This window comes from Rhinatrema bivittatum, chromosome 19, assembly GCF_901001135.1.
Source record: "Rhinatrema bivittatum chromosome 19, aRhiBiv1.1, whole genome shotgun sequence".
NCBI classification, from domain to species: Eukaryota; Metazoa; Chordata; class Amphibia; order Gymnophiona; family Rhinatrematidae; genus Rhinatrema; species Rhinatrema bivittatum.
This window is the reverse complement of record NC_042633.1, coordinates 34,627,246-34,653,170: the sequence shown is the minus strand read 5'-3', so window position 1 is coordinate 34,653,170 and position 25,925 is coordinate 34,627,246. Positions and strand designations below refer to the sequence as shown.

The 25,925-nt window shown below is 46.2% G+C and overlaps 1 protein-coding gene across 10 annotated transcripts in view; it reads left to right on the top strand.

Moving 5' to 3' along the window:
- The window catches only part of SYNGAP1 (synaptic Ras GTPase activating protein 1), a 211,396-nt gene that overhangs the window by 166,013 nt on the left and 19,458 nt on the right, over window positions 1-25,925 (top strand). For all 10 annotated transcript variants that reach the window (XM_029584372.1, XM_029584381.1, XM_029584373.1 and 7 more), the window contains 7 exons: window positions 5,259-5,403; window positions 6,098-6,242; window positions 7,335-7,571; window positions 8,188-8,392; window positions 16,384-16,562; window positions 18,887-19,733; window positions 20,143-20,316. In XM_029584372.1, coding sequence (XP_029440232.1) covers window positions 5,259-5,403; window positions 6,098-6,242; window positions 7,335-7,571; window positions 8,188-8,392; window positions 16,384-16,562; window positions 18,887-19,733; window positions 20,143-20,316 — 1,932 coding nt within the window. The remainder of the gene's footprint in view (window positions 1-5,258; window positions 5,404-6,097; window positions 6,243-7,334; window positions 7,572-8,187; window positions 8,393-16,383; window positions 16,563-18,886; window positions 19,734-20,142; window positions 20,317-25,925) is intronic.

Genomic DNA, 25,925 nt, shown 5'->3' with positions numbered 1-25,925 from the left:
TGGTATGGCTGCGGGTTTCAGGTCTTTTTGACGATGTTGAAGAGAAACTTGCTAATGCACCAAGCACAGAGGATAATCTTTTTGGAGACCAAGTTAAAGTAACAGTAGATCTTATTAAAGATCACTACTCCACTCTCCTTACCATGTCAACAGCTACAACTGAACAGCCATCTACAAGCAGGAAAGGTTAACCTCAGCATCACAGGAGGCAATATTACTATTCAAGAAAAAGATACAACAGCAACCACAATAGCAGAGCAGGCAACATACTAGGGAAAGAGCATAGCCTAAACATAGTAACATAGTAATGATGGCAGAAAAAGACCAAATGGTCCATCCAGTCTGGTAGTAACCGCTGCTTTGTGCAAGGTACCCCCATGTTTCTCCAACAAACATCAAATCTAATCCTACACTTATCAAAAAAGCTTTCCAGTTACAGTCGATTTAAAGTCCATTATGGTCTACAATAACAAAATAATGGGTATTAAAGGTCATACAACAGAGATGCCATTTAATTCTAAAATCATCTCCTTCAAATAATCCATCAAAGAGCCCCTTCATAAACGTAGAACAGCTCAGACTCCTCTAGCAAGAGCTTTCAACCTTACTCGCTGAAAAGTGGTGTAACAAGTGTCACAGAATTTAACGCAAGTATTTCCTCATTCCAGAGAAAACAGGTGGTCTCCATCCCATCTTGGACCTCAGAAAAGATAAGGAAGAACTGTTTATGGATGATCCTACCTCCGCTGGAGATGGATTGGCTAGCTCCTCTAAACCTCATAGATGCCTACACACGCATCCTGAGTCACAGAGTTCATAGAAAATGTCTACATTTCACTATAGCCAATGAGTTCTCCCTTTTGGTCCCTCCATGATGCCTTGCAGTGGTTGCTGCTCATCGAAGAAAGTGCAATATATTTGTTTTTCCATCTTTGGATGACTGATTCATATCTAGCCTTACTCTTCAAGAAGCTTGTTCCTCCATACTCCGTATGATGAAACATAAGAACATAACAGGTTGCCATACTGGGTCAGACTAAGGGTCCAACAAGCCCAGCATCCTGTCTCCAACAGTGGCCAATGCAAGTCACAAGTACCCGGCAAGTACCCAAACATTAAATAGATCCCAAGCTACTATTCCTTATTGATCAATAGCAGTTTATGGATTTTTCCTCTAGGAACGTATCCAAACCTTTTTTTAAACCCAGTTACACTAACTGCCATAACCACATCCCCTGGCAATGACCGATTTACATTTATCTGTTCAAGTCCTTTCATGGTTTTGCAGACCTCTATCATATCCCCCCTCAGCCTTCTCTTCTCCAAGCTCAACAGCCCTAACTTCTTTAGCCTTTCCTCATAGGGGAGTCATTCCATCCCCTTTATCATTCTTTAATCTACCGTACATATCATCAATTTCCCAAACTCCAATATGGAGCCGACTCATGTAATAGACTTCATACAGGAAAAGCATTTCTCTATCAGCAAAGGATACATGAACTAACCAAGAAACAAGTTTCTGCCTATTACATCATGAAAATGTGGGCCATGTACTTGTACTTGGCTCAACATGAGACAGGTTCAGCGGCAGCAGAGTTCTTAATGGAACCAGCACCTATAGCATCTTTCCTGCAAAGTGAATAGATCCCCACTCATCTAATCTCTAACATGGTGGCTAGATCAGTCTTTTCACCAACCTCAGTTTCACGTTACGATCATCACAGATGCTTGCAATCAAGGAGGGGGAGCTCATCTGAACAATCTTTGTTCTTACGGAACTTGGGTCTCCACAGATATCACTTAGAATTAAAGAGCAATCTTTAGTGATTGAAAAGTATTCTAGTTATTTATATAGTCTTACATTCCGCACATTGAACTGCTCTGGAGAGTTTGGATTACACTTTGACATCCTTAAACATACAGCAAAACAAAACAAACAAAAAATGAAAAGCAATTCATATCATGGAAAGGCCTCTATGAAAAAGAAAGTCTGAACTTTCTTCCCAAAAGTTTTCAAATCTCTTTCCCTGTGTAGCTGCAAAGGATGTCAAGTCAACAGATTAGGGTCAATGCATAAAAAGGTCCGTGCATGTGTAGATTGAAGTCTTTTTTTTTTCTTTCCATATTGGGTGGGACCAAGGGTTCATCAAGCCTGGTATCCTCCAGGAATTCATCCAAACTGTTTTTAAACGCAGCTACAATAATAGCTTTCACCCCATCCTCTGGCACTGAATTCCAGAGCTTAATTATGCGTTTGAGTAAAAAAAAATATTTTCTCTTATTAGTTTTAAATGTATTACCCAGTAACTTCATTGTCTGTCCCCTGGTCTTTGTACTTTTGGAAAGAGTAAACAATTGATTAATGTTTACTCGTTCCATTCCATTCATTATTTTATAGACCTTTATCTCCCCTCATCCGTCTCTTCTCCAAGAAGAAGAGTCCTAACCTCTTTAGTCTTTCTTCACTGGGGAATTGTTCCATTCCCTTTATCATCTTGGTCGCCCTTCTCTGTACCTTTTCTAATTCTGCTATAACTTTTTTGAAATGTAGTGACAGAAATTGCACATAATACTTAAGATGAGACAGTACCACCAATAAATGTCTCTTTGAAGAACATAATTACAAACAAGTTGGTAAGATTTCTTTCATATGGAACAACAAAGAGTTTATGAATGATAGCAAGAAGCTTAAATTGAGCACGCCATAACATTAGTAACCAGTGAAGAGCTGATAATGTGGGGATAATATGGTCAGAACGACTGGTGGTTGTCAGTAACCTCACTGTGGACTTTTGAATTACATGAAGAGCCCTAACACGTGTTTCGGGAAGGCCAACATATAAACTATTACAGTAGTCAAGCTGACCAAAAAGATGAGACTGGAACACAGTACAAAATAAGACGATAAGTTCTTTAAAGGATCAAAGAATTTGAGCTTACAAAAAGATAATTTGACCACATTCTTCAAATGAGAATTCAGAGATAATTGAGAATCTAAAAGTCCTCCCAAATTGCAGGCTTCTAGTGTTTAACCCAATCCACAAAATGGAAGTTTTAGAAAGATTCAACAACAAAGCATTTTGAAGGAGTAATTTACTGATAGTTTGCATACAGTGCTGAAAAGGAGCCTCAGGAAATGTATCATTGTCCAAGGAAGGGATAAAAACAACTGACTGTCAGTTCCTGGTTAAAAGGGAAAGTGGTGTAGATCCAAACAGATAACCAAGTAGTGATGTTCTCTGTCAGCAAACAAGGAGAAACAGGCTCTTTCCATCTCTGTCAAAAGGCATTCAAGATATGAAAATAGGCAATTTCCCAAAGGCTGTCTCTCCCTAGGAACCAGAACCAGATAGCAGACATGCCAAGTCGCCAACTACAAGCCCACGAAAGGCCATTGACCCATTGAATAGCAGGAAAACAGTATCCACTTTGGGGTAGTCTTTGCAAGGCCATTCAGTAACACGTTTTCCACCTCCTGTTCTAAGAGGCCAACAAGGAACAGTTTTGTAACAGATGCTTTTCAATGCCATGGAACCAAGGGTTTCTTTATGTATTTCCCTGATTCCACTTATAGCCAAGGCATGTCAAGTTTGGTTTCCATGGCGCCAATACCTAGCTTTTCAACAGACAAAATTGAGAATATTTCTATCCTTGATCAAGCAGTGCAACAGGAATCTTCTCCATCCCATCCTTTAATCTTTGGCCATTACTTCATGAATGTTGAAAGTCAGCCTAGTCTCTTCTATGCAATTGTCCACTGAAGTGAGCAAAGTTATTGTAGCATCAAGAAAAGCTTTACCAGACTATCTTACAACTTTAAATGGAAAAGATTTTCTATCTGGTGTTCACGAGTCAGTCAGGACTTCTTAGGTTTGAAAACTTAACACAGTCAGAGTTCATCATGAAAATTCAAGAGGAATTCCTATCTCCCAGCAACCTATAATTGCCTAATTCATGAAAGGCTTAACTCATCTTAAACTTCTGTTTAAAGATGCCCCTTGGGATCTGACTATCATTCTTGCTTATTTCACAAAATCGCCATTTGAGCTTCTAGCAACAAATTGTTTTATTGGAAGGTTTTGTTTTTGATAGCTGTAAGTTCTGCCTAGAGAATAAGCGAGTTGCAAGCACTAGTCTCATAGTTTATTTATTTTTTTAATCGTTTTTCTGCATGAAATCAAAGCAATATGCATTATAAAATCACCTACACCATAATGAGACAACACAATAAAACAACAAAAATACATCTTAAAACCACTATCTTAAGCTTTGTATACCCAAATTGTCCGTAACAGAGTAGTTTTGAAAACTTATTTAAATTTCTACCAAAATTGATGTGTAAATTTCACTTAAACCAGTCCGTACCATTGCCAGCGTTTTTTTCCGAGACCATATGCCAGTAAGGGCAAACACTGGACTGGAGAAAAGCTTTAGTCAGTGTTCTATTTGGAGAGAGCAAAGTCGTACAGAATGTCCTTCAACCCAGTAAAACAGAACTCTCTTCATCTGTCTACACCTTCAATGCTTACTGCTGTCCAAAAAATGCTTCCTAGCAAGACAGCACTTTTCAGAAGCTTATTGAATTATATCCTTTAACTCTCCCCCCCTCCCCAAACTTTTCATTATACGGGTTGCAGTGTTTTACACTATTGACCCACAAGCATAACAGATATTCATGCAGCCCTCAGTTTGGGAGTCCTCTCTTGTGTAGCCGATCACTATCCTGCTTATCCACAGAGAAAGCAAAGCTGCTAACGTGTAATAGGTGCTCTCTGTTGATAGCAGAACCAATCAGACACAAATTCCCACCCTCTTCCTCGAGTCGAAAGTTAGTTTGCCACACAGTGAGGAGACTCGCATGGCGGTGGCTGTGTGGGAACAGCCAAGTCTGCTCAGAAAACCTTGTTGGTTTTCCATCTCAGCATCGTTGGATGATGCCACCCACTTGTGTGGCTGATTTGTCCTGTTGTCTACAAAGAACATTTGTTAAAGGTAAGCAACTTGCTTTCCTGATGTACATGTTCTGGTCTCTGCCCCAGTGGGATGTTTGTTGTGTATTTTTCTGATGTACACATTCTGGTCTTTGCTCTATAGGTGGGATGTGTGTTGTGTATTTTCCTGGTGCACCTGTCCTGGTCTCTGCCCCATGGGTGGGATATGTGGTGTGTTTTCCTGACACACACAATTTCGGTTCTGCTTCCATGGGTGGGATGTGGTCTTTTCTCCTGGAGTATAGCTTGATGTCTTCTCTTGGGCAGGATTTTTTGTCTGACATGGCCATGACCGAGGTTGACCGATTCATGGACAGAGAACACCTAATATTTCGCGAGAACACACTCGCTACAAAAGCCATAGAAGAATACATGAAACTGATTGGACAGAAATACCTCAAGGATGCTATTGGTGAGTGTGCATGACTGGTTGGAGGAGGTTGGGAACTCACAGAGGCCAAACTCCAGTTGCAGGCACCTTTATTAAGGCGACAGCCAAGATGTAGGTACAGCTGCTTCTGGTCAGCAAAACCGTTCCAAACAAGTAACAGAAAACCCAAAACTATCCCAGGTTTCACCTGGGGAGAAGATCCTGCAGGCTGCTTAGTAGCACCTTCAATCTCTCTTTGCTCGGACAGCAAATGGTTTCTTATGCAGCCTGAGCTTTAGCCCCTCCCTAATCATAGAAACAGGAAAAAAGGACCACAAGTGGCATCTGGTCTGCCCATTCCTGATGCGACATAGAGCTTTCCCCGGTTTCAGGCTTTGTCCTCACCCCCTCAGAAAGTCGTTGTAAAAACCTTCCAAGTTCCTGCAGATTTCAACCTGCTGGCTGGAAAATCTTGGCTAGATCTCAGGCCAGAGTAACGGGGATCAACCTTTCCTGTTACAGTGAGTGTTTGAATACAGAGCGAAAGAGGGAAAAGGTGAAGAAAGGGGGCAGGAGGGAAATGTAGGACCAACGAGGCGGTGGAATTGCCTTCAACACAGCCACAGCTGTCTGGGATGGGTTAGGTGAAGTAGATTCTGCTATGAGGCTGGGGAATGGATTTGGATTGCCTCCAGAGGTATCTAGCAACCCTGCTTTTCTCTGATTCTTCTTTTAGGCGAGTTTATCCGAGCCCTTTATGAATCGGAAGAGAACTGTGAGGTGGATCCCATGCGATGTTCTTCCTCCACATTGGCAGATCACCAAGCCAATCTCAGGATGTGCTGTGAACTGGCACTTTGCAAGATTGTCAATTCTCATTGGTGAGTTTAATCATGATGTCATCGTGTAGGGTGAGAAATAAATTGGAGTACTGAACCCTAAGATGTACAGACTATGAACATATTAAAGCACAGCTTGGTCTGTTGAGTGTAAGTACTTACAGCAGGCCAGCACTGTGAATAGATCTTACAGCGGGACTTGTATTGCGGATGAATGATTCGCAACAGGACTGGCTCTGGGGGGCTTCCTGGCAGGGCTTTCTCTGTACATGTAGATATTGAGAGGGTATCTTGGAGCAGGACCCACCTCTGCAGTACTTGCACCAGTTTTACAGCAAAGTGCAGCTCGGGTCCCACAGTGCGTACACAACCCGTTATGAGATAAGAAACTTTACACTGCTCTGTCCAATGCCCAGACTTACCTGGATAAGTTTTTATCTGGCTACATGAGTGGGGTGCCGTCATCAGACGGTGCTGGAATAGAGGAGCTCAGAAAAAAATGAGAAGTGTCCCCATGTATTTGTGATGGTAGGACTTGTTCTGCGAGCTCCATGGCAGCGGGCAGAACAGCAGGACGTCCTCTGGAATTGCGGGGGGGACGGTTTTGAACAGCCTCATAAATACAAAGCACACGTGCACTTTTAACCAGAGAAATTACTAGGGTAGTTAACAGAAAGCCGGGAATACCCCCCTTTTTTTTTTTTTACCTCGATAAATGTACGCATGCTATGGAAGCCCACGCATAATTTGTAACAGAGGAAGACCATTTTCAGCCAGTTCGGTTTACCCGTTAAATGGCTTTGAAAGTTGGGTTGTACGAATTCCAGCATGCTGTGTGTGTGTGAGCATTTCTCGGGGGGGGGGGGGGTGCATTTCAGGGGCCTGCTCGGTGGTCGTGTTTCTGGGTGGGGGTACTGCAGCAGGATTTCTTCTGCGAATGCGTCTGCCACTGCGGGACATGAGTTGAGGACGTGGATGTTACAAGAGGGCTTGCTTTCTGGAATTGCCTATTCTAGAAGGCCTTGCCCTGTCTGTGCCCGTATTACAGCAGGACTTGCTTTTGGGGGATATTTGTCACAGTGGAGGGGGAGGGACAGCTGTGGTGATGATCTTGTTGTTATCTCTGTTCTGCAGTGTGTTCCCAAGAGAGCTGAAGGAGGTGTTTGCTTCCTGGCGGATGCGCTGTGCGGAGCGGGGTCGGGAGGATATTGCGGATCGCTTAATCAGTGCCTCACTCTTTCTGCGCTTTCTCTGCCCTGCCATCATGTCGCCCAGCCTTTTCAGCCTCATGCAGGAATATCCCGATGAGCAGACCTCCCGCACATTAACACTCATCGCTAAAGTCATTCAGAACCTGGCAAACTTCAACAAGTAAGAGATCTGTGGCGGACATTGGGGGTGGGGGTTAAAGGACAAAAAGAAGAGTGTCGGCAGGTAAGATCTGCGCAGTGAGAAGGGAGAACGGAGAAGTAACCGAGAGGAAAAAAGAGAGAATGAAGGGATGGGTAATGGGAGGGAAAGCGAGAACAGAGTGAACGTGAATGTGATTAATTTCATCCGTTGATTTATGGTCCGCCTGCCTGGGGCTCGCCACCTTTCTAAAACAGATCACAAATGAGCAAACGACATAAAACGCTTCTTCAGTATCGCGGGTCTTTGGAAGTGTGAACTGGTACCCAGGCTAAACTTCTCATGTTGAGGACAATATTTAAAGCCAACTACCCATGCGGCTGCTGGTTTTCTCCTTATATTATTAAAGGTTTAGGTGTTAAAAGGGCATGTACAGGCGGGTTCTGTCACTGAGGATTGTGTTCTCATATTACCATGGGTTTAGGAGAGTACATACAGGCAGGCGCTGTCATATTATTGTAGGTTTAGGTGTTAGGAGGATATGTACAGCTGGATTTAGTATTATATTAGCATAGGTTTAGGTGTAAGGAGGAGGGTATGTGCTGGTCCTGATGCTGATTTTCTCCTTGCTTTGCAGTCGGTTTGGCAGTAAGGAGGAATATTTATCCTTTATGAATGAATTTCTCGAGTTGGAGTGGGCCAGCATGCAGCAGTTCCTCTATGAGATTTCCAACCTTGATACACTAACCAACAGCAGCAGTTTTGAGGGCTATATTGACCTAGGCCGGGAATTGTCAACCCTTCACGCCCTGCTCTGGGAGGTGATGCCTCAGCTAAGCAAGGTAAATGTCATTTAAACTGTGACAGGTCGGGTTCCAGAGTGAGTACGCAACCAGCTATGTGATGATAAACTTTACACTGCTCTGTTCCACGACCAAGACTTATCCGGATGACTTACGCGCATAACTGAATATTGGAATTATCCGGCTAAGTTAGCTCTGTCCCAGAATGCCCCCCCCCCCAAATTCCCCAATTTATCTGGATACGTTTTTATCTGGCTAAACGTTTTTCTCCATGGGTGAGCTGGAAAGTAGTGGGGTGACGTCATCTGACGGTGCTGGAATAGAAGAGCTAAAAAAGAATTGAGAAGGTTTCCCGAGCATGAGTGAGTGTTCCCCGTGCAGCCACTGTGGTGCAAATCTTAGTCTTTTTTTCTTCTATTAGTGCACGAGGATGTATTTTGCTCACTCTTCAACGGGTTTGTCAAATATTTTACTCAAGTAGATTATTTTTTTCTTCCTTTGCAGCAGTATTTTTCTTTTTTTATCATAAGTCTTCCAAAAAATATATGTATATATATATATATATAATTTTTTTTTTTTTATTATTGTGTTACTTTCTCTTCTCAAAATTGACCCAGGGCCACTTTCTCAAGCTTCCAGGTCAGCTAAGATGAAACCATCACCAGCTGAAGGACCCTCACTAAGATCAAAAAAGACAGGGTCCTCTCATGCCAGTCCAGCTCCAGTAAAGAGGGAGAGAAGTTGCACTCTTTGCTGTTGAAGCATTCTTGTTAGTACCAACAATGGCTCTGGGCCGAGACTCAAATTCGGCACCGATCGTACAAAAAAGCAAGTCCATTCTGTTTCTAGCATCCTGTGCTGATTGTAGTTGCAGAATTGTATAGTTATTTTACTGGGATTTCCCCTGCCACACAGGAGCCATCATCCTTTCGTGAGAAAAAAGTAGCTTGACTTCATCAAGAACTATTTTACTAATCTACCAGACTGTCCACCTTCTCCAACCCAGCTAGAACAAATGGCTCCATTATCTCAAACTCAATCTACCACTTCAAGGATTCCAATTTGGATCAGGAAGGCAGTATAGAAATGTAAAAAACATTTGTAAAAATCTAGACCAGAATTGATGCAGATAGGCAGCATAATCTCTAAAGTCTTGCCTAAAATATTATCTGATTCACAAGAGGAATGTCAGTCATCAGATATTTTTCTGTCATACCATTTTGATGCTGAAGAGACCACAGCTGTTCCATCAGACCCCTTTCCACAGCTTCTCTGAAGTACATGACCTAGGGATCCTAATGTGAAACTCCCAGAGGGCAGATTCCAGAGCATCCTCAGGAAATATTTTTCATGCAGAGGATGGTGGATGCCTGGAATGCCCTCCCGGCAGAGGTGTGAAGACAAAAATGATAATGGTAATGGAATTCAAAAGGGAGTAGGATAAAAACAGAGGTTCTTTAGTGGCAAGAAAATGGAATTGAAGCACTGGGGTAATCCATGGTAACATTTCTGTATGGCAGGGTCTAATGATGTTGATAGCTCCTTTTTGGCCACAACAAATGCCTAGCTGTTCATCAGCTCACAAAATGGAGAATATTTCCATCCCTGATCACTATTCTACACACACCTGATTCTTGTGCATAATGAGAGCTTCCTAACTTAACAGGCTACTACTGACGGTTAGCGCTAGCTAGCTAAGTACGCTCCCTTACCCAACCCCAGAATAGCGACAAATTCAGCTGTTCTCTATAGCTGCCCAGTGGGCATATCTGGCTGCTCAATGAGGAAATCTTTTCACCCTAAAGGATCTATCTGCTTAATTCTGTAGGCATTTGAAAATATCTCATCATGTACAATGTATATATTCTCAGGGTATGTATTTTACAAACGTATGTACTATTTTCCTATACATAGATTCAGTGTTTGTATTTTGGGTACCATGGGGTGTGTCTTCACGACAAGTTAGCTGGCCAATTCCTGAAGTAATCCAGCTAGACTCAATGTTTGAAAATCTAGCTGTGCCCAGCAACTCAAGATGGCCGCCTTGTGACTCCAGGCAGCTATTTTTAAATGCTCAAAAAGTTAAGGTTGGATAAGGGGAAAGAAAGTTCCCTGTACGTACCCAGATCAGTCCAGACTCCTGGGTTTTGCCAGCCTTCCAGCAGATGGAGACAGAGAGAGTTTTACTGACACTGCCATATAACCCAGTGTTCCTCCTGCAGTCCTTCAGTATTTCTCGGTCTCCAGCAGATGGTAGAGGTGCAAGACCTGCAGTCTGTGCCTGTTTAAACAAAAAACGGTTTTTAGAGAGACAGGATCCCTCCCAGGGGTTGGTAGGTCCTGGTGGGGCCATCCTTCCTGGTCGTGAGGTGGACGAGCGGGGGGTTGGGGACCCTTATTTTGCTTGGTCCTTCATCACCGGAGAATGAAAGCTGGTGGTGCCAGTTCCCTCTCCTCCTGAAGGGCCTGCGGAATCTGCTTCCACTTTCAGTGCAGGGAAGTGTTTCTTTTATTTTTTATTGTAATTAAAGTTTAAAAAAAAAACTCAGGAAGCAAACGAGGTTAGCTTGTTTTCTTTGTTTCTCTGCCATTTGGTGTTAGATCAGGGCTGTTTGTTGGGTAAGGTTCCGTTTTCTGTTTGGCTCTGTGTTTGTGAATTTGCTCTGCCTTCTGGTGACGGACTCCTGCGGGCCTTTCTTAAGCAGCATTGCCAGGTGGCAGCAAGTGCCCTGCTTGTGGAGAGTTGCGCATGCAGCTCTCCCGAAATGGCCTCTGCTCCCATTGCCTCGCTGGAGGAGAAGGCAGTTCGGGGCCACTCGCAGGAGGGTTGGAGTGACAGCTCGGCTCTGGGGGAGTTCTGCCTGCGCCACAGGAAACCACGGACCCGTTCCCTGTCAGCGCAGGAATGGCAGCCATTTTAGCAGCATAGGGCTTATTTGGCTTGGAAGTCTGCAGGGCAGCTGGAGTCCAAGCCTACATTTTTGTCGGGTCCACAGCCCATGAAGAGATCTAAGATCTCGGGGGGCAAGGAGGCAACCAACGTTCAGCAAACCCTTGAGGGGGGGGAGCCCTCAGGGGACCATAGCGAACAATCTCTCTGATGTTTCTAATATCGGGTTTCCGTCAGGTTCGGCTCTCCTGATATGCATCCTTCCCTTGGGGGGGACGGGACAGGATTCGGAGGACAGTCAGGGAGACGGTCCACCTGTGGTAGGAAGCGATCCCAAGGTGGTGTGCTTGTTACATAGGGAGGAGCTGGAACTTCTGATTCCCAGGGTTCTGGATAAATTGGGCATCAAGATTCCCCACGAAGAGTCTGATCATGAGGAGGTGGACCCAGTCATGGATGGGTCCACCTTTTCATAAATCTGTAAGGAAGCTGGTAATCCAAGAGTGGGAGACTCCAGAGACTGGCTTGAAGGTTGGTAGGGCTATGAATAAGTTATATCCTTTGCCCGAGGACGCGCTGGAGTTGTTGCGGGTCCTGAAGGTGGATGCCTCGGTGGTCAGCCATGACTAAGAAGGCAACTATCCCGGTGGCCGGGACAGTGGCTTTAAAGGATCTGCAGGATGGAAAGCTCGAGGTTCATCTGAAGAAGATTTTTGAGGTATTGACACTTGGCATTCGTGCTGCAGTGTGCAGCAGTTTTATGCCTCTGGCTGGGCTGCGCTGGGTGCAGTAATTGCAGGCTGACCGGTCGTTGTCTTCCCAGGAGGCGGAGAGGCTGGAAGCCATGTCGCTTATGGCGCTGATGCGCTGTATGATCTCATAAGGATGTCTTCCTGGACCATGGTGTCGGCAGTCTTTGTCAGGAGACTCCTTTGGTTGCGGAACTGTTCCACAGATGTCTCATCTAAATCTTAATTGGGAGTGTTGCCTTTGAAGGGAAAGCTGCTGTTTGGAGAAGATCTGGAGGAGATGATTAAGCATATGGGAAAGAACAAGGTTCATAAGTTGCCTGAGGACAAACCTAGAGGGGAAAAAGGTTCCTCTTCTGTGTCTTTGTGTTTTCGAGTGAACAGATTTTTTGGCAGACCCAGGCCTCGGACAGGCAGCAGTCTTGAAACAGATCCTTTCGAGGCCGGAAGCCGAATAGGGATGGCTCTGGCCAGGGAGGCTCTGGAGCCAAATCCTCACAATGAAGCGAGGCCGGTCCACTCCTCCATTCTGGCTATAGGGGGTCAGTTGACTCTTTTTTTTTTTACGAGGAGTGGGCCAAAATCACTGTAGACCAGTGGGTCTTAAGCATGCTAGAACAAGGTTACACTTTAGAACTTGCTCATCCGCTAAGGCACCTATTCATGGTTTCCCCATGCACCTCTGTGGAGAAGAGATGGGTGGTGCAGCAGACCCTCAATTGTCTACAGAAGCTTGGAGCCATTGTTCTCATGCCATTGCAGGAACGAGGAAAGGGTCGTTACTCCATCTATTTTGTGGTTCCGAAAAAGGAAGGGACTTTTTGTCCAATCCTGGATTTAAAGAAAGTGAACAGGGCTCTCAAGGTTCCTCATTTTTGTATGGAAACTCTCTGATCAATCATTACAGCAGTGAGCAAGGGAGAGTTCTTGGCGTTCCTGGACGTCACTGAGGCATTCTTGTACATAGGCATCCGGTTCAACCATCAGAGATTTCTGAGGTTCAAGATCCTCTGAATGCATTTTCAATTTTCTGCCCTGTCTTTCGGGCTGGTGACGGCTCCCAGGACTTTCACCAAGATGATGGTGGTGGTGGCAGCAGCCCTCAGGAAGAAGGGAGTACTGGTGCTCCCTTATCTGGATGACTGGCTCATTCGGGCGAAGTCGGAAGCCCTATGCAGGCAAGCGGTAGATCTCATTCTCCACCACTTAACGGTAGCTCGGTTGGGTTGTGAATTGGTCCAAGAGTCATCTCATCCTGTCTTAGGAATTGGAACTTTTGGGGGTGCGCTTTGATACCAAGCTGGGAAAAGTTTTCCTTAAAGAGTATACATTGTCAAGTTGCAGTCGCAAGTTCGCAGAATGCTGGAGAGCCAAGTGCCCTGGGTCTGGAATTACTTACAGGTTCTCATCTCCATGGCGTCCACATTGGAACTCGTGCCCTGGGCCTGTGCACATATGAGGCTACTGCTGATGGAGTTAGCCAGGTCCAGTCTCTACTGGTGGCTTGGTTGGAATCACTTGTGTTGAGATGTGGACTTGGAATTCCTGACTGGATAGTGGTTACGACCAATGCCAGTCTCTCCGGCTGGGGAGCAGTTTGCCAAAATCAGTCTGTGCAAGGCCTCTGGTTAAAGGAGGAAGCATCATGGTTTGTCAATCACCTGGAGACTAGGGCAGTCCAGTTGGCACTGAGTGCATTTCTCCCTCTCTTGCACGGCCGTCCGACAATGTGACGGGGGCATATATCAACCAACAGGGTGGTACCAAGAGTCGGGCGGTGGCTCAGGAGCTAATTCACTGGGCAAAGCAACATCTGGTGATGATAGCGACTTCTCACTTAGCCAGACTCGACAATGTGCAGGCAGACTTTCTCAGCCATCAGCAGCTGGATCCAGGGGAGTGGGAGCTATCAGAGGCAGCAATGGATCTCATCTGTTGCAGATGGGGCAAGCCTAACATGGATTTGATGGCAATGCAGAGGAATGCCAAGGTGCCCCGCTTCTTCAGTTGCAGAAGAGAGCATGGAGCAGAGGGAGTAGGCACCTTGGTCCTTCCTTGGTCGTGAGACATTCTGCTATATGTATTTACGCCATGGCCATTGGTGGGCAAGATCCTTCAGCATGTGGAGCTTCACCAGGGGGATGTGATTTTGGTGGTTCTGTAATGGCCTTGAAGACCTTGGTTTGCGGATCTAATCAATCTAGTAATGGACGGCCCACTGAGACTAGCTCATCTGCCAAACCTATTGAATCAAAGTCCTATATTTTCAGATCAGGCAGCTTGCTTCTGTCTCATGGCTTGTCTTTTGAAAGGAAGCACTTGAGAGAGAGGTTATTCTGAGGAGGTTATTTATACTCTTTTGCAGGCAAGAAAGTCTTTCACCTCTTGGCGGATGTGAGAGTCTGGAGCGTCTTTGGGGATTGGTGCAAGGAGAAAGGGGTTGTTCCTATGTGGGCCTCCTTGGCACGCCTTCTTGCAAAAGGGTTTGGTGAAGGGTTTGTCCTTTAACTCCCTCAGGGTTCAAGGTTGCCTTCGCGGCAAGGTGCACGGGGTGGCACTGTCTGCGCATCCAGATGTCGCGCATTTCCTCCTTGGAGCAAAACGGTTCAGAAGCTATGACCCTTCTGGAGTCTTAATTTAGTCCTAAAGGGCATGTGTGTGGTGCCGTTTGAGCCTATTAGAAGGGCTACTATAAAAGATCTCACTTTGAAGGTGGTTTTCTTGGTGGCAATCTGTTCTGCTAGAAGAATCTCAGAACTTCAAGCCCTGTGGTAGGGAGCCTTTCTTGAGGATCTCTGATTCTCAAGACGGTTCCAGCCTTTCTGCTGATGGTGGTTTCATCTTTTCACGTTAATCAGTCTGTGGAGTTTCCGACTTTCCTAAGTTTGAAGCCTCTGGCGCCTCATGAAAGAGAATTGCGGCTTTTAGATGTGAAGCACACATTGTTAAGGTCTTAAAGTTACTTAACAGTTTCTGTTTGTCAGATTACCTTTTTGTACCGTGGAGTGGTACAAAGAAAGGGCATAAAGCATCAAAGGCCATGATTGCATGATGGTTGAAGGAAGCTATTGGTTCCGCATATATCTGTCAGGGGTATCCAGTTCCGGAGGACTTGAGTACTCATTCTCAGGTGGTATCCTGGGCCGAATGTCAGCAAGTCTCACTGCAAGAGATTTGCAGGGCGGCTACTTGGAAGTCGTTGCACACTTTCGCCAGGCATTATCATTTGGATGTCTAGGCCCCAGAGGTCATGGGCTTTGGTGAGAGTGTGCTTCGAGTAGGACTCTCGAGGTCCCACTCTGTTTAGGGAAGCTTTGGTACATCCAAGGAGTCTGGACTGATCTGGGTATGTACAGGGAAAGGAAAATTGGTTCTTACCTGCTAATATTTGTTCCTGTAGTACCACAGATCATTCTAGAGTTCCACCCTATTGGGAAAGGGAGTTGTGCAGAGTCCACTCGATCTGTAATTAATCTGAAGAATGGCACAGGTTTTATCTGATGAGGACTAGTTTCTTTGCTCTTGTTCACCTATTCCCACTGCTCGTTCAGGGAATAATAGCTAGTGGTTAGTAGTTTGTTTTTCTACTATCTTGGCTTCAGTACAGTTCAATACTGACGGACTGCAGGAGGCATTCTAGGTTATATGACAGTGTCAGTAAAACTTTCTCTGTCTCCATCTGCTGGAAGGGAGGCAGAACCACAGGAGTTTGGACTGATCTGTGGTATTACAGGAACGAAAATTAGGTAAGAACCAGTTTTCCTTTAGCTGGCTACTTTGATTTCCAGTGCTAGCCAGCTGTCCTTAAGCACAGAGATAGCTGATCCGTGAGGTCCATATTCAGCCTGCTGGCTGGCTAGGAAAGTTAGGAAAGCCACTGAATATACCCGGCTATCTTAAAATTAGCCGATAAGTTTATCTGGCTAACTTTGGGTCTGCTCTTTGGCTCTCCTAAAGTTATCCAGCCTACTTTAGCTGGATAACGTTGAACATCGGGATTATCCGGCTAACTTGGCCAGATAACAGCACTTTGCCCCAGACCAGACCACCCCTGACATAGCCAGATAAGTTTTTAACCATCTAACAAGTTATCCGGCTAAGTCAGGAGCAGTCAGACTGGTAGAAATTTTAAATCCAGACATTTGTCCAGCTAAATGCCAAAGTTAGAAGAACAAATATATGCCGAATATGTACCTCTACATCTTGTCAGCTACGTTTAGCAAGTTAGATTTAGGTGAATCTTCAACCACAATCTAGCCACCTAGGGTTGCAGCTGAAAATTAATTTCACTTTAGACAGCTATCAAATGCAAGCTAAGTCGGGCATACAGTGACCTCCCTACTAATCAAGTAGTGTATGTATTTTATGCAGTTTCCATCTCTTTCTCCCAGGAAGCCTTGATGAAGCTGGGTCCTTTGCCCCGCCTCCTCAATGACATCAGCTTAGCTCTCAGGAATCCACATATCCAACGCCAGCCACGCCACCAGAGTGAGAGGCTCCCACCCAAACCCATCATCATGCGAGGCCCCTCCTCTGACCTACAGTCCTTCATGGTCCGAGATTTGAACAGGTGAGAGTCTAACAAAGAAGATCTACATTTTATTTTAGTGTGGTGATACGTCTGTTGCTATGTGGAGAGGAGCCAATCATGTGATGACACATCATCTGCTTTTGAATGTATGCACAATAAAAAGAGGACCCTCGGGAGGGCTCAGCCCTTTCCTTTTCCTGCCTGCCAGTCTTCATTGCTGCTATAAACTGTGAATGCAGATAAACACTGAGCTTGATTCTGGGATCTGGAGCCAATCCCTGCTCAGGGATTTGGATACAGAACAGTTCCTCATTCGATGCAGTTAAATCAGTTACACCCTTCTGAAGTGTATACTGTTAGTCAAAGCACTGATGACAGACAAAAGCATGAGACATGTCCACAACAGGTCCTGACATTTCCCAACCTTCACTGAAAGAGATAGGTAAATATTTCAGTGGTCACGTCAGAGCCCTGTCCCAGCATTATAATTTCCTCCAAATCAGCTGTCTCTGTTTGGCTCAGTAATTTTGCTAGAGCATTACATTTTTCGTGACTGGTCCAGCTGGACATGTTATCAGAAACATGGTCAGTGGGAGCATTGGCAGCTTTACACCTGATCCCATTGTTAATAGCAAGAAGGACACATATTATTTTTGTAACTCTCTAGCACTTACTCACTATAAGGCAAGATATCTAACAAATTAAAGACAAACAACCATTAATCCTATCCTCAATACAATCAACATAATATGTAATATCCTGTTCGTGGCGCCAAATGTAAGCTGTGGCCTGAATGTGGTAATTACATCATAGAACACAGATTTATAAAAGCAAAAACTCAGTTTACTAAATATTGTAAAATATGATAAAAAAATCAGCAAAGACAAATATCAAAACAATATTGCATGAATCATTGAAAGGCAAATAACATTATAATAATACAAGATAAAGATCCTGTACAAGAAGATAAAGAAGATGCCTTCCTCATAAGTCCCCCAATTCGTGAGTCGAGATATTTGTTAAAAGATTGAGGGACACGGGCCTGGAGACCACATGAAATGGCTAGCAGTGCTCCTCCATGAATCATTTAAAGAATATTGTCAATTGTTAGTTTCTTATCCTCTCATATTCTGGCTTTAATCCAGGTTTTGCAAAGCCAGTTGTTCTAATTAATACTCACAATTTCAACAAGATTTATAGTTCAGCTATGGCTTGTTAGAGACATCCCGTGCCTGATTCTTAAGCACTAGCCTTTACTGGCTTTACCAGTTAGAAGAACAGATGTCTTTTGTTCAGATCTGAACTTATTATTAGGCAGACTAGAGAAGAAAAAAAATCAGCATGCAACAGTATAGTGTTTAAACTGTCTTAATCCTTATGCTAAGCTGTGCACTATATAATTCACATTTATTAGTTTATTGGCAAATGCTTTGTTGCGCTATTAATCCCACCTGTGCATCACAAACTCTTCCGATAAACTAAAGACATAACTGCTTAAAATATCTTCCAAGAAGACTGCACCTTCAAAAAGATATAAACAGGATGGAATCTGTCCAGAGAGTGGCTACTAAAATGGTCTGTGGCCTTCATTCGAAAGCATACAGAGACAGACTTAAAGATCTGAACGTGTATACCTTAGAGGAAAGGCGAGATAGGGATGATATGATAGTCATTTAAATATCTCCAAGGCTTCTATAAACAGGTGGTGAGCCTCTTTCAGTGGAAAGGAGGCTCTGGAATGAGGAGTCATGGGATGAGAGTGAAAGGGGGAGTAATATTAGGAAATATTTCTTTATGGCTAGGGTAGTGGATGTTTGGAACAGCCTCCCTTTGGAGGTGGTGGAGATAGGAGCAGTATCTGAACTCAAGACAGCCTGAGTCAAGCTCTGAGGGAGAGGTAGGGATTGTAAAACAATTATTTGGAAGGATGAGCAGATTAGATAGGCTGTATGCTTTTGGGTTTTTTTTCTATTGTCATGTTTCTGTTTCTTACCTGGGTAAAATGACTCTGAAATTCGCTCGGCTCATACCCAGCAAAAGGTAAGTGTGGGGATCAACACTGCATGTAATTTTAGCTGGGTGAAAAGTTGGCAGGTCCAGGACCACCTTTAGGTCAATGATGGGGAAGACTAATGCATGTAGATTACATTTCATATCTACACAAATTATTTTCTAAGGAAAAATACCCAAGAAAAAGCAAGTGCCAAAGTCTGTGGGTACTTTTTCCCTGTCTTACTTTTCAAAGGGAAGGTATGCTGATAAAGTAAAAACACCCATTTTGGAAACATGCCTACCCACAAACTCACACCAGCCGTGCATGTGCTCTGTCTAAATGATGTTTCTTGTTCCTCCCTTCTCTATAGCTCCATCGACATGACCCGGCTTCCTTCCCCTACCAAGGACAAAGCCTCCAAGGATGTCTTCTTCGTCACCCGCCCACCATTGGAACGCTCCTCACCGGCCTACTGCACCAGCAGCTCAGACATTACCGAGCCTGACCAGAAGATGCTGAGCGTAAATAAAAGCGTATCCATGCTGGACCTGCAGGACAGCCGCATGAACAGCATCTCCAACCTGCAGACCGTTGGCGACATGCTGAACAGCAGCCAGGCATCCATCACCGGAGCGGTGGGGCTGCGGCCCAGCCGCCTTTCTCAGGGGAGTGGCTCCAGCATTGCAGCAGGTCTGCGGCTCAGTCAGATGGGGGTGACGACAGATGGACTGTCAGCACAGCAGCTCAGGATTCCCCTCTCCTTTCAGAACCCATTGTTCCACATGGCTTCGGATGGGCCAGCCCCGCACCGGCCTGACCCGAACGCCGACATCTTCGCCCCTTTCCATGGTTATAGCAAAAGCGAAGACCTCTCATCCAGCAAACACATGCTGCACAGTCACAGCTACAGTGATGAGTTCACCCGCCAGAACTCTGAGTTCACCAAAAGGCAGCTCTCGCTTCAAGACAATCTCCAACACATGCTGTCCCCGCCCCAGATCACCATTGGCCCCCAGCGCCGACTCGACCAGCCCCCTCCGCCCCCATTGCAGCGCGGCAAATCCCAGCAGCTAACGGTGAGTGCTGCACACAAGCCACGGCCCTCCAGTGGGAACCTGCTGCAGTCTCCGGAACCCACCTTCGGGCCACCGAGGCCTCGCCAACAGTCTGTAACGAAAGACATTCCCCCAGCTCTAAAGCCATCTATCACCAAACAGGTGGGATACTGGAAAAAAATGCAAGTAGGGAAAGCATGCAGAGAAGCAAAGAGAAGGGATCTGGAGCATGAATAGGGCTAACTTGGAGTCATTGTGGGTTTCTGAGCAATCAGAGAGAGGGAATGTGGGAATATGTACTGAGCAAACAAATTGGTATAATTAATGGTGTTTATGAGGAGGTCAGTTGAAGCTGTTTGGAGCTAGTGATACCAACAAGGTCAATGAGGGACGTTGATGAGAAACTTCATTGTAGGTGTTGGGGTTAGCTCAGTCTATGAGGAGGTCAGTGACCGTGTCCTGGATTAGTGATGTCTTTCAGGTGGCCAGTGAAATGTTCTAGGGTTCTTGGTTTCCTTGGGGGCATTTTGGACCTTTTCTTACTAGTGAGGTTTTGTTTTTCTGTTCTCAGCAAACACACACGCAGGCTACGTTGAATCCTGTGACCCCAGCCTCCGAGCGCACTGTGGCCTGGGTAACAAACATGCCTCACCTGTCTGCAGATATTGAAAGCTCTCATATTGAGAGGGAGGAGTACAAACTGAAGGAGTATTCAAAATCCATGGACGAGAGCAGACTGGAGAGGGTAAGTGACCCATTCTCTTCACAGTAATCCTTCCTTCTCTTTTCTGCAAATGTATTTCTGTTGGTAGTTATGGTACCTTACCCAGTAAGGGATGCATTTATAGCAGCAGGTCCATTGACTGTTGCCAATTAGAGGTCCACTTGCCCACATTTAGGAGGGTTAAATGTATTTTACTCAAGTAAAAGACATCTTAGCCTTTGAAAATGTACTCCTATGATCTTATGTCTAGAACAGTTATTCTGTAAGAGTATCACAAAATTCTGTGCTCCTGTTTGTACCCCGGATCAGTCCAAACAAATGGGTTTATGCATCCCTACCAGCAGATGGAGGCAGAGAACAAAACTTTGAGGCATTTCTACATAACTGAGAGCGCCACCTGCAGTTCTTCAGTATTTCTCTGTCTCCAGAAGATGGTAGAGGTGCAAACCTGAAGTCTGGAGTTAGGAAAAAAAAAAAAGAAGAGTAAGGAGTTTTGGCTCCCCAGGGTGTTAGGTTCCTTTGAGGGCCATCCCTTGAGTGGAGCCGGGCGAGTGGGGGGTTGGTGACCCCTGTCCTAACTCAGCCCTTCTTGGCAAGGGGGTGATAGCCAGGGGTCCTGGTTCCCTCACCCTCTCTGGGCCCTTCACTCCCTCTGTGTCCCTGGCTCCTTCAGCACTCGGCCTCCAGTAGCAGGGAACTATTTCTATTTCTTTTTTGCTTTAGCTAGGTCTGTGTCTTTAATAAAAAAAAAAAAAAAAAAAAGAAAAAGAAAAACACAGTGGTAACACGGAGCAGGGCTGAGGCAGTGGGTAATTTGCTGGTTATACTGCCAGGAGGCAGGCAGGCGGGAGTGGGTCGAATTGCCCAGGTTGGTCGGGGCTGGGTGGTGTTAGTTTGGCACCAAACAATGTCGGGGAGTGCTTCTGTTGGCAGGGGCCATTTGTAGGCCCGACCGCGCCAGCATTCTGACTCCCGCGCAGTGCGGCAAAGTTTGTTGCTGTTTAAAGCGGGCTAGACTCGATTTGCCCTTGTGCCTCGGGGGTGGGGGGGGCCAGGACCCCCAGGGGGTGGCAAGAGCACAATGATGGTTGGACCAGCTCTGGAGATCCCGGCGGGGTTGGAGGAGCTGGTGGCCATCTTTTCAGCATGTGCAAGGAGTTAGGCTTCTGCTTTGGAACCTCGGGCCTCCCCTTCCAAGCTGTTTCCCAATGAACTGCACCCTGCTGGTGGCAGGGGAAGGGGAGATGCTATGGGAGTCGCTGGTCAGGACTCTTCTTCCTCGGATCTGGAGGAATTTTCACAGATTTTGTTCTTCTCCTCCATAAGGCTTATTTAGCCAGGAAGGGAGTAAGGTCCAAGAGACCATTACCCAGGAAATCCCGAGCAGACAAGAAGGCTAGGGATCAGAAGCCTGTGGAGACAGGAGGGATCCTGTGCTCATTAGGACTCAGACGAGCTGCGGTGGAAGAGGATTCGTCGGAGAGAATGGATAATCCTGATCAGATGCAGGGCGGCCGATGGATCCGGACAGAAACTCTGTTGAGGCCATTGGAGATCCGATGCAGGATTTGGATCAGGACCCAGTGGATGCATTGGGAGATCCAATACAGTACCCAGATGTGGTGCCGATTGCAGAAGGTGACTCTCGGGTGGGCCGTCTGTTCCAGAGGGAGGAACTGGGTCTGCTGATTCCCTAGGTGTTGGAGGAGCTGAGGATTAAAGTCGCCCAGGAGGAATCAGACAATGAGGGAGTGAACCTGGTCCTGGAGGGATTACGGGGTCCCCCTAAGGCTTTTCCGTTGTAAAAGAAGGTGAAGAAGCTGGTGGATCGGGAGTGGCAATCTCCCGAGGCAGTCTCAAGGCAGTGAGGGCTATGGCGAAGTTAGATCCCTTGCTGGTGCAGACCTTGGAGTTGTGAAGAATACCCAAGGTGGATGCAGCTGTGTCTGCGGTTACCAAAAGACAACTATCCTGGTAGTGGGGTTGGCGGCTCTAAAGGATGACCAGGATCAGAACCTGGAGATTCTGCTCAAGAGGCTGTATGAGATTTCATCTTTGAGCCTTCGTGTGGCAGTGTGCGGAAGCTTGATGCAGAGGGCCTGCTAATGCTGGGTGCAGAAAGCGCATGACAAGTGGTCAGGGACGGCAGCTGAGTCGGCGCAAGCGGCCCTCTTGGAAGCGGAAGTGGCCTATGTGGCTGCTACTTTTTGACATGACCAGGGTTTCCGCCAGGAGTATGGTCTCTACAGTGGTGGCGCGGAGGCTCCTGTAGCTGCGACATTTGTCTTTGGACGTGTGGTCTAAATCCCAGCTGTTGAATCTTCCCATCAAGGGGAAGCTATTCTTTGGGGAAGACCCGGAGCAGCTAAAGAAGCAGTTGGGGGAGTTGAAAGCTAAGTTCCTGAGGACAGAAAGGCCCCCCAAAAATCTTTTCTGTCGTGAGCTTGTTTTCGGGAGGCATGAAGGTTTCATGTGGGCAAGAGACCTGGTCCAGCGGGGCAGAAGCACAGTTCTCATAGACAGCAGCCCTTTTGGAGTCAGCGCAAATACCCAAGAGATGGTGGCTCTCAAGGGGGCAGTGGAAACAAGATGGGGCAATGAAGGCATGTTGGTCCCTCCTCCCCGGAGGCTATCGGGGGGAGGCTGTCCCTTTTTTTACGAGGAGTGGACCAGAATCCCATCAGACTGGTGGGTCCTGGAGGTGATAAGAGACCACTATATCTTAGAATGTTCTCGTCCTCTCAGGGATGCCTTTGTGGTCTCCCACTGCGTCTCCTGGTACAAGTGAGAGGTGGTGCGGGATACACTACATTGGTTACAATTCGTACACGCCATTGTACCGGTACCCCTTCAGGAGAGTGGGTAGGACCGGGATTCAATATACTTCGTGGTGCCAAAGGAGGGGACATTTTGGCCCATTCTCGATCTGCAGAAGGTCAATGCTGCCCTCTGGGTGCTGCAGTTTTGAATGGAGATGTTGTGCATGGTGACAGCAGCAGTGTGCAAAGAGGAGTTTCTGGGCATTGTCAGACTTGTCAGAAGCCTATCTTCATATCCCCATTTGGGCACCTGAGGTTTATGGTTCTGGGAGAACATTTCCAGTTTTGCTCTCTTCCCTTTGGGTTGGTGCCAGCACCATGCATGTTCACAAAGATGATGGTGGTAGTGGCGGCAGCACTCAGGAGGGAAGGTATCCTGGTGCACCCATACCTGGACAATTGGCTAATATGGGCGAAGTCAGAGGTGGAGTGTCGTCGCTCAGTCCAGCGGGTAGTGCAGCTTCTAGATTCGTTGGGCTGGGTGACGAACCTAGCAAAGAGTCATTTGAAGTCGGTCCAGTTGTTGGAGAATCTGGGGGCACGCTTTGATACCCAGATGGGAAAAGTGTTTCTGTCTGTGGAGAGAGTCAGCAAGTTGCAAGGTCCAGTCCTTCGGCTACTGCGCCTATCATTGCCCAGGGTCTGGGATTACTTGCAGGACCTGGGTTCCATAGCATCTACACTGGAATTAATTCCTTGGGCTTTTGCTCACATGCATTCTCTACAGGGGACTCTGTTAACTTGTTGGAATCCACTGTCAGAAGATTTTCAGTTTCCTTTACCATTGTCAGAGTATGCCAGGTCCAGTCTCTTGTGGTAGCTGTTTCGGTGCAATCTGGAGAAAGGGATGGATCTGGAAGTGCTTGACTGGGTTCTAGTGACCCCCAGCCTTTTGGGCTGGGGAGCGATTTGTCAAGGGAAATCAGTCCAGGGTCAGTGGTTGTCAGAGAAGGCAACCTGGTCTGTCAATCAGTTGGAAACCAGGGCAGTGTGCAAAGCCTTACTGGCGTTTCTTCCGCTCGTTTGGAACAAGTTGGTGAGAGTGTTCTTGGACAATGCAACAACAGTGGCATACATCAGTTGTCAGGGCGGTACGAAGAGCTGTCTAGTGGCGCTGGAGGCACAAGAGCTGTTCGTGTGGGCGGAGAAACATTTGATAAGAATAGCTGCCTCTTATGTCGCCAGGGTGGACAAGGTACAAGCAGACTTCCTCAGCAGTTATGGACCCGGGGGAGTTGGCGTTATCGGCAGAAGCCTTCGCCTTCCTGCAGGCAAGGTGGGGCAGTCCAGCGGTGGACCTTAAGGCGACTCTGGCAAATTCAAAAACAGATCGTTTTTTCAGTCGCAGAAGAGAGGTCAGATCAGAGGGCATCAATGCTCCAGTTCAACCGTAGCAGACTCATCAGTTGCTATACGTGTTCCCACCGTGGCCCTTAGGTCGGGTGCCTTGGCACATCGAGCTTCATCCAGGTAGGGTGATTCTGGTAGCCCAAGAGTGGCAGCACCGTGGTTTGCGGACCTTCTATGTCTGGCAGTGGATGGTCCCGTTCACTTGATCCATCTCTCAGGTTTGCTACAGCAGGGGCCCATATTTTCAGACTGGGAGGATCATTTTCTCTCTAGCGGCTTTTCTTTTGAGAGGTGTGACTCCATCTGAAAGGTTATTTCGAGCCTGTGATTGTGACTTTGCTTCAGGCAAGGAGAGCTTCCATGTCAATGGCTTATGTCTGAGTGTGGAGGATGTTAGAATCTTGGTGTTTCCAGAACAGGGTGCAACCTTTAAAGGTAGATGTTCCCAGATCCTGGCCTTTTTGCAGAGCGGTTTGGCTAAGGTTTGGCCTATAATTCCCTTTGGATCCAGGTAGCAGCCTTAGGTTCTCTTTGAGGTAAGATTCAGGGAAAACCATTGGTGTCTCATCCAGATGTGATTCGTTTCCTAAAGGGGGCAAAACATTTGCATCGTCCAGTTCGGAAGATTTGTCCAGCATGAAATCTGAATTTGGTTCTTCAGATGCTGTGTGGTCCTCCTTTCGAACCAATGCGGAGGGCGTCATTAAAGGATTTAACCCTGAAGACTGTTTTCCTGGTGGCTATCTGTTCGGCTAGGCGAACATCTGAGCTGCACGCGCTGTCATGTAGGAACCCTTTCCTGCATTTTTCGAAGCATGGGGTTTTGTTACTTATGGTTCTGTCCTTTTTGCCTAAGGTGGTGTCCTCCGTTCACCTTAACCAGGTGGTTGAGCTACTAGCCTTTCCAAATGTTGCAGCTGACTCTCCAATGGCAAGGGAGCTTTACTTTTTGGATGTGCGTCGAATCCTTTTGCGGTATCTCAAGTGACGAATGCCTTTCGGAGATCTGATCATCTGTTTGTCCTGTTCAGTGGTGCAAGGAAGGGGAATAAGGCTTCCAAGGGCACTATTGCTTGATGTTTGAAGGAGACGATAGCTTCGGCTTACATCTGTTAAGGGCCGGTAAGTGCCAGTGGGGTTGAGATCACATTTCACTAGGGCACATGCAACCTCGTGGGTGGAGTGTCAGTTGCTTTCTCCACAGGAGATTTGTGGAGCAGCGACGTGGTCTTTTCTACACACTTTTACCAGACATTACTGCTTGGATGTGCAAGCGCCAGAAGAGGCGACGTTTGGGGAAAATGTGTTGCACATGGATCTTTTGAGTTCCCGCCCAGAATAGAGGGGCTTGGGTATATTCCAATTGTCTGGACTGATCCAGGGTACAAACAGGAAAGGATAATTGGTTCTTACCTGCTAATTTTCATTTCTGAAGTACCACGGATCAGGCCAAAGACCCGT